The sequence below is a fragment of the Protopterus annectens genome, chromosome 3.part0 (assembly GCF_019279795.1).
Source record: "Protopterus annectens isolate FY-2018-M chromosome 3.part0, PAN1.0, whole genome shotgun sequence".
In the NCBI taxonomy this organism is placed as follows: Eukaryota; Metazoa; Chordata; order Ceratodontiformes; family Protopteridae; genus Protopterus; species Protopterus annectens.
In genome coordinates, this window is record NC_056731.1 from 1,781,769,103 (window position 1) to 1,781,782,139 (window position 13,037).

The 13,037-nt window shown below is 40.1% G+C and overlaps 1 protein-coding gene across 1 annotated transcript in view; it reads right to left on the minus strand.

Annotated features, from left to right (window-relative positions):
- LOC122797186 (serine incorporator 1-like) overlaps positions 1 to 11,865 on the minus strand; it is a 191,689-nt gene extending 179,824 nt beyond the window's left edge. The window contains exon 1 of the mRNA XM_044066009.1: positions 11,811 to 11,865. Within this exon, the coding sequence (XP_043921944.1) occupies positions 11,811 to 11,865 (55 nt within the window). The remainder of the gene's footprint in view (positions 1 to 11,810) is intronic.
- Between the last annotated feature and the right edge of the window lie 1,172 nt (positions 11,866 to 13,037).

A 13,037-nucleotide genomic window follows, 5' to 3' on the forward strand; every position in this document is an offset into this window, starting at 1 on the left:
TCCCGAGAGCACCCCAGCATTACCAGGTTATACCTCATACCATGCTTTTCGGCCCCAAAACTTGGACCGAACCACAAAAGGAGGGGGAGTATCAATATTCATCAAAGATACCCACACCTCCAGGTTGGTGGCACAGCACGAAGCATCAGAGACTATCCATGTGCAACTAACAGTGGGTAAAACTGCCTTCCAGTTTATAGCCTGCTACAGACCACCCTCCCAAACCCAGGAACCCCACTCGGCCTTCCTGAGAACACTGGAAAATATGAAGGTCTCTCCAAACACCATTATATTGGGCGACTTCAACTACCCAAACATAGACTGGGAGCATTACTCTAGCTCCAACACCCTAGCCCAAAGGTTCCTAGAATTTATAAACTCAAATGCTATGGAACAACTTGTTACCACTCCCACAAGAGGGGAAAACATACTGGATCTGATCATCACCAACATGGGAACTCTATGCTCCAGACCAGAAGTGTATCCCTCACTGGTAAGATCAGACCATAAACTAATCTCACTGGATATTCACATCCCGACCCCACCCCCTGCCCAGAAAACCACAGTGAAAAACTTCTCTAAAGCAAATTTCACACTCCTCAAAACCGAGGTGGAATCCTTCAAAGCCCCCGGGCCTGTGTAAAATACAGCCCAGACCACAGAATCCTTTATAAATGCATACTATGAACACCTTCAGGAATGCATGGATCATGCAATCCCAAATAAAACCAAGACCCAATCCTCCAAAGGCAGACGTCCTGTCTGGTGGACCCCAGCCATAAACAAACTATACAATAGAAGGAGGAAGCTACTACATGATAGAGCAAAATCCCAAAAAGGGAAGGCATCTCTGATCAGTATTAGCAAAAAACTACGGTCACTCATAAAATTGTCTAAGGCCAGCTTCGAGAGAAAAATTGCACAGGACACTAATGATAATCACAAGGCTTTCTTTAGTTATGTTAGGAACCTGGGTGGGAATTCCCAGATATGCTCAGAATTAGTCCAAAATGACAAAAATACACCGAACCCACAGACATTGCCAACATCCTAGGTGCCAGGTTGAGTGCGAACTCCCCACCAAAAGGGCAAATATCTATGCCAGCAGAGTGCTGCCCCTGACATCTCAGATGCTCAGGTAAGAGCCGCCCTCTCCAAAGCAAAAAACACAGCATCAATGGGACCAGACGGTGTCCCGGGCTGTGTCCTACATGAACTCCAAGAAGAGCTAAACCCAAACATAAAACTACTGTTCAATCTCAGCCTTACTACAGGATATGTACCCAAAGAGTGGCTTACAGCAACAGTGGTCCCTCTCCACAAAAGTGGTGCCTCAACGGATCCTGGAAACTATCGCCCCATAAGCCTGACTAGCTTGGTCTGCAAAGCTATGGAAAGGATCATCATGGACCTCATAAATAAAGATATTGGGGACCTACAGACACTGGATCCTACCCAGTTCGGCTTTGTTAAGGGCAGATCCTGCCTCTTAAACCTGGTCAATTTCTTTGAAACAGTCACCAAGGTCATTGACGAGGGGAAGGTGGTCCACACAGCCTACCTGGACCTCGCAAAAGCCTTCGATACAATACCCCACTCGGGCATTATAGATAAGCTCACCAGCTTAAATATAAACCCCTATGCCACTTGATGGGTTGCAAACTGGCTCAAGGACAGAACCCACATGGTTAGAATTGCTGGAGCCATGTCAGACTCCAAACCAGTTACAAGTGGCGTCCCACAAGGCTCAGTCCTGGGACCTCTCTTGTCCATTATATATTCCTCGGAAGTACAGGCCAACACGGAAGGACTGTGGCTGACCAAGTTCGCAGATGACTGCAAACTGGGCGCCATAATCGACTCTCCAGCCGACACAAGCATCCTCCAAAAGGGCCTCATAGAAACAGACAACTGGTGCCAGAGCCATGGCCTCAAGCTAAATGCCAAAAAGTGTATAGTCATCTCCTATGGCAAAAACAAAGTGCCCACAAATTACCACATAGGTGGTAATTCACTAAGTACAGAAGAAGTAATTAGGGACCTGGGGACCCAAGCTGATAGCAATCTCTCATTTGACAACCATGTGGCCAAAGTGGTTAGAAAAACATTTTATATAGCCCGCCTAATCATGAAGGGATTCACATCTAGATCAGGGGAGGTCATTGTGCCTCTTTACTCATCCCTCATCAGGGCCATAATTGAGTACAATGCCCCTTTTGGGATGTACCTTACCAGACACCTGCAGCAAATGGAAAGACCCCAAAAGTACCTCACCAAGAGGATCAAAGGGCTCAAACAGATGCCATATGCTGCCCGGTTAAAGAAACTCTAGCTCTACTCAGTGGCATACCGCCTGCTCAGAGGCGAGCTGTGCCTGATGTATAAAGCCATGTCCAACCCAGAATTAATGGACATCCTGCACCTCATAAAATCCAAATCCCATCGAGCTACGCGCTCGAGAGACTTGAACCTCAGCACTGAAATAAATAGGACATGCTGGAGGGACAGATTCATAACCCAGAGGCTCCCTTCACTCTGGAATAAAATCCCAGTCCAGGTTAGGCAGAGTCCCTCATTGACTCTCTTCAAGAGGAATCTTGATGAGTGGATGGGAGATCGTAGGTTTACCCCGGGTATCACTTCTGTGTCACTGTTAGACAGAGGCACAGTATACTAACCTCGAAAAAGGGCATAGCAAAATAAATTTAAAATGGGTGGTGAAAGCCAAACACATTCTGGCTAGGCTTATAAATGCCCTGGGGCAGATAGCCTAGTATGAACCTATGAACCTAAATGGGATTTGACAAACACTTGTATCTTATCATTAAAAAAGTACATATTAAACTAGGTTAACTTTATAGAATTAAACCTTACCTGACCTACTCCACAAGACAATCTATTGTCAGAACTCATTTACTCTCTGCTCTTCTTTATGCCTCTCCTGTCTTCACCAAGCTGAAGAAAACAGATTTAATAAAACTAGACGCTTGTTACAATAAGATTGCTAGATTAGCTACCAACTCACCATATAGATTCCATCACTGCACTGCCTTACACCAACTAAACTGGCTTGAGTTACCTAATTACTTAACTTTTGCCCAACTTATAATGGCCAATGCATTAATACACCAGCCTGACAAATGTCCAGCACTACATAATCTACTTCAGCTTCAATCTAACAGAAGACACTTGAGATCTTCTAACACATTTCTATTACATGTCACAAAAGCTAACAATCACTTTGGAGAATTTCTGTACTATAATTGAATCTCCATGACTTGGAAATTAACCCTGCAGCTTATCTTAACCACAGCCAATCACTCACAGTTCTAAAGTCCCAGCTATCTAATTCTTGGCTCTGCCCTTGTCTAACCCCTGGGTGATTATCATTCCCTTTTATCAGCTGCCAACAACAGAACACCACTGAACGTAAGCTGGAAACTCTAACACGGATGCACAATAAATGAAAACTGAAGTTAGAATAAAAAAAACGTTCTTTAATAGACCATTGTAGTACCAAACTAATAGGTATTAAGCGCTTTCATCCCCATTAAGATGGACTACATCAGAATGTCTAACAGTTTGCTCTTTTGGTTAATTTAAAAATGTTTTGGCGCCAAAATCCGCCCACTATTAAATTTAACGTAACATAGTGATAAAACATTTCAACAATGTTAAAATATATAGCGATCTGTCGATCACTAATATTGAATATGTTTGTACTAAACTACAATCTAAATGTCTCATAATAGACTATAAAACTTATACAATACACTATAAAATGTCTGTCAATCTATAAAAATTGTACTAAAACATCCTAAATCTACAAAAAAACTATACAATTGTACATACTGATGTTAATATAATAGCTATAGAATAACTATAAATAACCATGCACATGTTGGATAACTGTTGTTTGAAAAAATCAGTATAAAGTTGACCAATAATGTAAATATCAACAAGTATATTATTATTGACCTAAGAAAACTTATATATATACTTATAAAATATAACTACTTACAAAATATGACTATAACTTTTATCACATATACAATAATAATATACTTGTTGATATTTACACAAATAACCAAAGCCAAGAAACAGCACAACACATTTGGATAACATCAAACTACTTACAAAATACTGGGGGACTGCCACTGAGCCACTGTGAAATTTGAACATCTACTGTTGCAAATATATATGAATTATGCAACTGTACTACAGTCATCACTCACGCTGTTTCAGTGGCATATGGGTAGATTCCCAAAGCTTAACCTGTCGGGAAGGGAAAGGGATATGGATCCAGAAGCCCCTGGAGAATGGTCCTCAAAATGCCTGCTCTGGAATTTGAGAAGGAATCCAGTCAGGGGTGGCTCTTGCCATCAGACTGCAAGACTGCAGCCCTCCCAGCAAAAAGATGGACATTTTACATTTCATTATAAAAAAAAAAAAAAATGTATTTAAATATATTTGGTTTGAATCATGTTTCATGTAACTTGCGCTCCTAAGCGAGTCAGCAAAGTCCCAGAACTCGAACTGCGCATGCTCATCGAGTTCTGTTTTTTTTTTTTTTTTTTTTTAGCGAATGTCCGGAAATCTAGACTGCTATAAAAGCAGTCCAGATTAAAGAGAAGGCATCAGTGTGATGCCCAGAAGTCTATGCAGTTTAACCACACAGTAAATTAGAAGTGGGTTTGGACTGCCACGTCCCCAGGCACGTACGTGACGTGGACGGCTGGATTGCTACAGATTGATTCTCGCTCTCTTCTCAAAAAAGAGAGCAAGAAACAATCAATAGCACTAAGCACACTAGCACAGTACTTGTCTCTTGTGTGTTACGGAATATGAATGCCCACAACAAATCTACACAACTCAGGTATACCAAATAAAGATGACATTTTGTGAGAAAGGAAGATAAAGACAAAGATTTTGAAAGTGCTAACAACATCCTGTACAGGTGAGTAAGAGGAAGACAGCATGGCTGATAAGTTGTCATTGTTCATAATTGTCATGTTAATGGTGTGTGCGTGTGTATGTGTGAGAGACTGAGAGAGAGAGAGAGAGAGAGTGAAAGAAAGGCAAAGATTTAATAAAAAGGGAAAAAGAGAAAGAGGGAAAGCAAACAAGAGAAGAAGTAGGCACAAGTATGTGACAAAATGGTTAAGGTGCTGTACTGAAAAATTAAAGACCAGGGGTTGAATCCTATTAGTTCTTACTTATATACTACATGACTCTAATTGTCTTGCATAATTAATTTATACTTCTGACTTGCTCTTATAAAAGAGGTCATTGATTTCAGCTAGCTTGCCTATTAATCAATTAAATTAAATAAATTCTCTGTTGAGAAGTTACAGTAAAAGATCAGCTTTTAACAATGTTAAAACAAATTATTCTAGCTTATCCTTGCATTGGCAGTACATTTTTAGGATATCTGATAAATATAATAAATATTTAGAATACTGAAAGGGAGGTGGCGTCCTTCCCCACAAAAAGAACAAAAAGGAGCATATTAGCAACAGCAGGGCACTTAGCTTCACATTACTGTTGGGACTGTAGAACTTTCACAAACTGTTTATATCACCAGAAATCATAATACTTTGTCTTTTCACTGTAACAGTTAAACATTTACGGGGCACTTGAGGTGCAAAACAGGTACTGTTATGGGGCTTTCTACCATACTCTGCCAGAGAGATGCACCTTTTATAGTGATTAGATGCACTGAAAATGTAAGAGCTCAAAAATCACAGCCAAACATTGCCTATGCTAATAAAACCTGTGAGTTTAGCTTTTTAGTGGAGCTCTCTGGACTTGTTATGCACAACTGTTTTTGAGCTACTCAGTTTTTGACTTGCTAAAATCTGAGTTACTTGTTTGATATCACTTGCTGAACTTACTTAGGATTCTGCTGAAATAGAGGACTACAGAATGTTTAATGATAAAAGGTTGCTAATAGCATCATTTTACTAGGCAGAGCCTCCAACCATTCGCTTGGACTTCTTGACCAAAGTTACTTAGTGTAAAGCTCAAGGGACAATCGTAAGGTGATTATCTTAAACTCTGTTAAAGCTTTAGCACTGTATTTTACAATAGGCAAGACTGAGGAGGCTAGAAAATGTGGCTAACTCTTCACAATGTAATGTAATGGTTAAGTGTTCTACTACCCAGAAGGCCACAGTGATGATCCCAGAGAGCATGATGCAATTGATATCCAATTGTGATGAGGCTTTAACTTTAGCATTGTACTGCAGATAAGTCTTCCCTGAGGTGCATAAGAATATGGTGTACTTGGTATTTAAATGGTTCATGGAAGATAGGAGTAATTATAATACGTAATATTGCTAAAGCTAGAAACTATGTAAAGACAGAGTAGAATAGTCACTCTATCATGACAGAGATACAGGTTATTACATACACTAATGTTACAGTAGTAGGCTCTGTGACAAATGAGTGAGAAAGTATGGAGTAATACACTGGATGGGCATGGATACCTGAGAAGGAAATATGAATGCATATAGAAGTACAAACCTATTATTTTCCTTTGTTTTCACACAATATGCAGGGTCAGGGTATCAGTATGAAGGTAACGTAGACAAATAAGGACAACGTGGCAGAGTGAGTAGCTGGCAGACAAGAATCTAGACATGAGCTCAATATACTAAGCAGTCACAAGACATAGGAGCAAAACAAACTGTCACCCTTTGTCAGGAGCTACTCATGGTACTCTCTGCTGGGCTGTAGACCTTCTCCCCATAAAAAACAAATAAAAAAATAAAATTATATTAAAATACAGAAAATTTCAAAAAGTCAACTATTATTTTTAATTTAAAAGCAGCATAGGTTCATAGGATGATACTAGGCTATTGGCCCAGAAGCTCCTTATAAGCATAGCCAAGAATTTCACCCATGTTCCCACAAAGTCAGCACCTGTTTCCTCTGTCCAGAAGGGATACAGGTGGAATCCCAGGGGTGTATTTTCTGTTTCCCATCCAGTCATCCAGGTTCCTCTTAAAGAGAACTAGTGAGGTACTCTGCTTGACATGGACAGGAAGTCTATTTCACAGATGGGGGAGTCTTTAGGTCACAAATCTATCCCGCCAACAAGTTCTATAATGTCACAGACCAGGTTGAGGCTTTGTGTGTGGGTTGTGTGAGTGGAGTTTGACTTATGGATATGCAGCAACTCCATCAAGGCTGGGTGTGAGATGGCCTTGTATGCCAGACACAGGAAACCTCTGAGCAGTCTGTATGAGACTGAGTGGAGGGGCAGGGCTTTTATTTGTGTAGGATAGGTGTTTGAGACCCTGGATTTTCCTGGTTAGGAACCTCTGTGGTCTCTCCAGCTGCTTCATGTGCTTGGCAAGGTATATGCCGAAGGGGGCATTGTACTCGATAGTGGGCCACATAATGGAGGAGTGCTGGGATATTATGACCTCCTTGTTCCCGGATGAAATATCCTTAATTATGAGGTGGGACATGTAGAAAGCCTTCCATACAACAGAGGCAATGCGGTGGTCAAAAGTCAGGTTGCTATCAACCTGGGTACCGAAGTCCCTCACAACTGATTGTGTGCTTAGTACATTGTTATTAATGTGATAATTAGAGTCAATGCCATTTTCCCCAGAGGGGATAATAATGAATGTTTTGGTATTCAGTTTGAGGCCATGCTTCTGACACCAGTCATTAGTTTGGGTAAGGCCGTCTTGGAGAATGCTCACGTCACAAGGGGAATTTAAGACAGCTCCAAGCTTGCAGTCATCTGCAGACTTGGTCAGCCACAGATGACTGGTTTTGGCTTGCAACTCAGAAAAGTATATCCCAAACAGTAGAGGCTCCAAGAACAATCCTTGGGGTATGCTGCACGTTATGGGTCTGCTACTAGAGGGGGCTTCCCCTATTTTGAGTGGGTTCTATCAGTGAGGCAGTTAACAACCCATCTGGTAACATATGGGTTGATGCCTAGCTGGGAGAGTTTATCTATTTTTCCTGAGTGGAGAATAGTGTCAAAGGCTTTTGCTAGGTCAACGTAGGTGGACGACACCATCTTCCCCTCATCCACTGCTTTGGTGACTATTTTGAAGAAGTTGACCAAGTTTAACAGGCATGATCTCCCTTTGACAGTAGTGGTCCTTTAGTTTAATTCTTTGTCCAACATTATTTTATTTTTACTTTTCTCCTTGATTTGTGACCTAAGAGGTTGAAAGTTATGTATTTGGAAGCTGGGCGGGGGGGGGTCAGTGGGTTGTACACTGTATTCTGACAGCAGTGAGCTGAGAGAATAAATCACTGTGTGGCAGTTATTTATGTACTTATTTATTCATTTGATGCAACCAACACCAATTTCCTGCATTGAGGTATGCGCAAATAAATCGCTTTATAGAATTAGGTATCTCCAAACCTATCATCTGTCCCTGATTTTAGTTAAAAATGTTGCTCTCCCCTAATAATCACTCTGCAAAATGGAAAATTTGGAAGAAAACATGGAGGGTTTACAATTGATACATAATTGTAATGATCAGCATTATAGATTACTTTTAATTTCAGAAATGCATGTAGATTATCTTATTTTGTCAGCTGCTCAAGTTAACATTACTAATATTAAAAAAGTGTCCTTTTGACAGGTTCCCAGCTGTATTGTGTGGCTATTTTATAATTTTGCATCACATTTTTGGTCCATTTTTCATAAAATTGTTGCTTTCTGTCAAATTAGTGGCAAATCATTAAAGATTGAAGTTGGAAAATAGTGACATTTGAGTTTTAGATTTCATACCGTTCAGAAAAGTCATACTAATGCAAGACTTAATTATCTTTCTAAGTTTATAAGTGCAATATTTAAACATTGTCCTAATTTTTTTGGCCTCTGTCCCACTTCTATTTATGGCTTTGTCCAGATTTCTTGCTCTGAGGTTGAGAGGCATGACAAATGTGTCAGAGCCATCACTGTCAGCCAGAGACATTTCAAATGGTGACATACTTGTTGTAGCCCACTACCCCACGTAGTGACTCTGAATGTGTCCAAGCAAGCCAAGGAGCAGTTATGCAGTGTTAAGTGTGCAGAGTATCCCCCTATCCAAGGTAGACACAAGTACTACAGTGGCTTTTCACCTGTCCTTGATTTTGCAGAATGTTCTGGATTTCTGTCATATTTTTTATACTGTTGATTTATGCTTCTTTTTATTCAGAAAATGCATGCTGTTGCAGTACCTGCTGCTCTGTGTTTAAGTAGCAATGCTTTAATGACCATCAGGTAAGCTTGTCTGAGACTGTAAGATGCAAGTAAGCTTTAATAAGCATACTGTTAAAGAATTGCCAACACTGAAAGCCTTTTTGTTGTTGCCATACAGCAAATATTTACATAACTAGATAGTGTATAAGCCTTGGGTATTGAAATGCATATGACAGTATTTGTAATAAACGGCAGGATTATACTCTTTTCAGAAGCTCATTACATTTGTTGGAGACTCGCATTCATTTTTGAAAGCTTTACCCGTAAACTAAACAGAATGCCAATCTATCATGTGTGGTCTATAACCTGTGCAGTAATCATTTAAGTAATTTATCTTGAGTTGTTTCTTGTTTGCTGTTCATTTTTTCCTTTGATCATGTTTTCTCCATAAAACAAGTAGATAGTTGTCAGGCAGCAGGTCTTTTTGGATAAGAAACATTTTCCAAGTGGGGGTATCACAGAGATTGCTACTTACAGTATGTTACTTGGTACTTTTATAAAGATGAATATAAATTATAATTCGAACTGCAGTGCAAGGAGAAGTGGTTTGACTTGAGTGCTGCTTGTTTTTTATAGTTGATTTTGACTGGCATTCCAGTAATGTATTTGAAAAGTAATTTGTTTCTTCATGAATCTCAACCTTTTGTTTCTATCTAGATATTAAGTAAACTGTCATGTAGCCAATGCACTGAAATATTTTTTCTTCTACACCTCATTTTGTCTTGATTGGACTCTCATAATGACAGTTTGGCACCCAGGGCAGCATATTTAATTAAAGTCCCAGTTTTTGTGGTTTTTAGCATAGCCATGCCCCTTTCTAGTTGGCCACACCCCTTCCCATTGGTCCCACCCATTCAGCTGTCTCCTGCAGCCCCTCTTTGATATGAAGCCACCAGCCGCCACTGAATCCAGTCTGTAGTTCTTTGTAAAGGTATGAAGAGAGGACCAGGCTCCTGCCTGTAAAATACCTTTACAGTACACTCCTTTCCAATGTGTCACAGAAGAAGATATGGGTCTGGTGTAATATGCCTTAACCTTGCTTGGAATAGATTTATCATGGTGGGACTAAAAAAAAAATAGCTGGGGACAACCAATGAGCGCAGTCATTTGTTTACAGACAGGTTGACCCTCCTTGGCCTTCAGAATAGGAAATAAGCATCTGTTAAACTATCTTAAAGGTCTTAATTCTGTCAAGGTAATACCTGTGCTGCCTGCACACATCCAAGGTATCCAGAATCTTCTCTCTCTCTCTCTCTCTCTTGATTTTAGGTTCTAGATTGATAGCTTGAGTCTAGGTAAATTTAGGAACATCTTTTGACAAAAATGAAGGATTAGTGCATAAATCCACCTTGTCCTTGCAGAAAATCAGATAAGGTTGGCCCACTATGACAGCTTACAGCTTAGAGACTCACCTTACAGAAGTCAAAGGAATAAGTAAACAGTTTTCCAAGTGATGAACCTCAAATCAACCTGAAAGGCAGGTTTAAAAGGAGATAAGGTTGATATCTCAAGAAAAAAAGTTGAAATCCCAAGGAGGAGGAATTTACCATTGATGTGTCTTCAAGTGCAACGCTCCATACACAAACTGTTTGACCTAAAAGAGATGAAAGTGGGGATCCATGTGCAAACAAGCTGAGATGCCTGTAAGATGCACCTTGACATATGTAAAAGGTAAACCATTGCTGAGCAGCTCACATGAATATTGTAAAATTAGAGGGGAAAACACCTTACAGGCCCCTATGATATGGGTTAGGCACCATCTAGAAAGCCTCTTACACTTGAAAGCATACGATTTTAATTGTATGTCTTCTTGCTTCCTTTAATACCAGCTACACATCCTCATGGAACAAGTGCCTAAAAAGTGTCAAGATCGACTCATATAGGCTATTGGTAGCAATTGATCTAAATTAGAGGGCACCGATCACACCTCTTACTGTCTGAGCAGAAACTTGTGTTAATTGCCCTTGGCCAATACCATTAAAATGGAGAACCAACTTTGCCTAGGCCAAAAGGGAGTCACCACAATGATCTTTGGTAAGTTTTTCCTGAATCTTCAGAAGTACCTTGGGTAGCGGTGGAAAGGGTGGAAGTACATAAAGAAACATTCCCATCCAAGGAAAGAAAACAATAATGCTTCTCTCTCCCAAGCATGGCTGCAAGGATGTCTCAAACAAAATTGTTTCAACTGTCTGTTTTGGAAGGAAGCAAGCAGAATTATTTCAAGTGTTCTTCATATCTGGACCAAATTCAGACAGACCTATGTCCTGAGTTTCCACTTATGAGGTTCCATCAAGTATCTGCTTTGTCTGTCTGCCACTAGGTTTTGCTCTGATGGGAAGTATGAGGCCTGAAACATCAGAGAATGCCGTAAGGCTAGCTCTCAGGCCATCACTGCCAACAGACAATGAGGGTATGAGCTTACCCCTCCCCCCTTGTATATTCAGGTATCACATGCTTGTGGTGTTGCCTGTAAGCAATAAAAGGAGAACTGTAGGCCATATGTGATGAAGAATTCTTATGGTTTGAATCACTGCTAACATTTCTTTAACATTTATGTGTTTTGTAGCATTTGAAGGCCCCCATTTACCTTGCACTAGAACCTCAATGGACACAATTCCCCATGTAAATTCTGATGAGTCCATCTGGACTGATTGAACTGTTATCTGTTGAGAGAAGTGCAGGTCTGGCTTGAGAGACATCTGATTTTTCCACCACTGTAACTTTCATTTTACAAAATCCGACACTGGCATCCAGAGCTCCAAAGGAAGTAGGTTCTGGGTATAACAATTTTTAAGTGCCATTGAAACTTTCTAATGGAGTCTGGCTTGTGGTGTCATGAGGATAAATTATACCATGAGGTCTAGAATTGTGAGAAACTCTGTTGCAGTGGCAGCTTCTTGAAGAAGGAGAAATCCTTGAAAATGTTCTGAAAATTCAGGATTTGTCTTCTGGTAGAAAGGCCATACTATTTTCTGTATCCATCATATACCTCAAAAAGACAATTTTTGTGTCTTCAACACGAAGTTGGTAGCAATTGGTGTGGTGATAAGTTTCTTTCAGACATAAAGTCATCAAGAAACAATGGTCTAGAAGAAGGGGTAGGATGATCTGCACTGTGACCATTTTTAATTTAGGCACATTCAGAAGGTATTCAGCTACAACAAATCTAACACTGGTCTCCATAATAGCTCCATTCTGAGTACCAAAATGGTTACAGTGTAATATCCTTCTCATTTTGGTGGTACAGGAACTAGTTTCATAACTTCTGCTTGCAATGTGTGAAGGAGTACCAGAGGGAACAAATGTGTCTGGTCTGGCAATGTGGTGGGATTTCCCTGAAAGGAGGAGGATTTTCTGTCCACTGCTGCTAAGAGGATCCTCACTGAATTATTCTCAGCAACCACTTTGTGGCCAGGTAGAAAGGGATGGAATGCCCTGAGTCTTGGCATAATCATTCTTTAGCAGGGGAATAATTTTTTTTGGGAAAAGAACATCTTTTTTGGAAGCATTATTCTCCTGCCATTTCCTCTTGGTACCTTGATTCTTTTTAGGCTAGGATTTCTGGTTGTTCTGCCTTTTGAAGGTGAACATTTTGCTGGGGAAGAACCTGTGAATATAAAACATTCTAGACAATTCATGAATCGATTTAGCTCAATCATCCTATTGTTTGAGAGTTAGGACCAAACATAAATTCAAAACTTAAAGGAGCACTCAAAGTCTCATTTTTAAATAGTCAGAAAGATTCTGGTTATGTAATCAAGCATACCTTCTCAATTTAACAAAATCATCTGTAGTTCTTCAAATATTGTCTGCA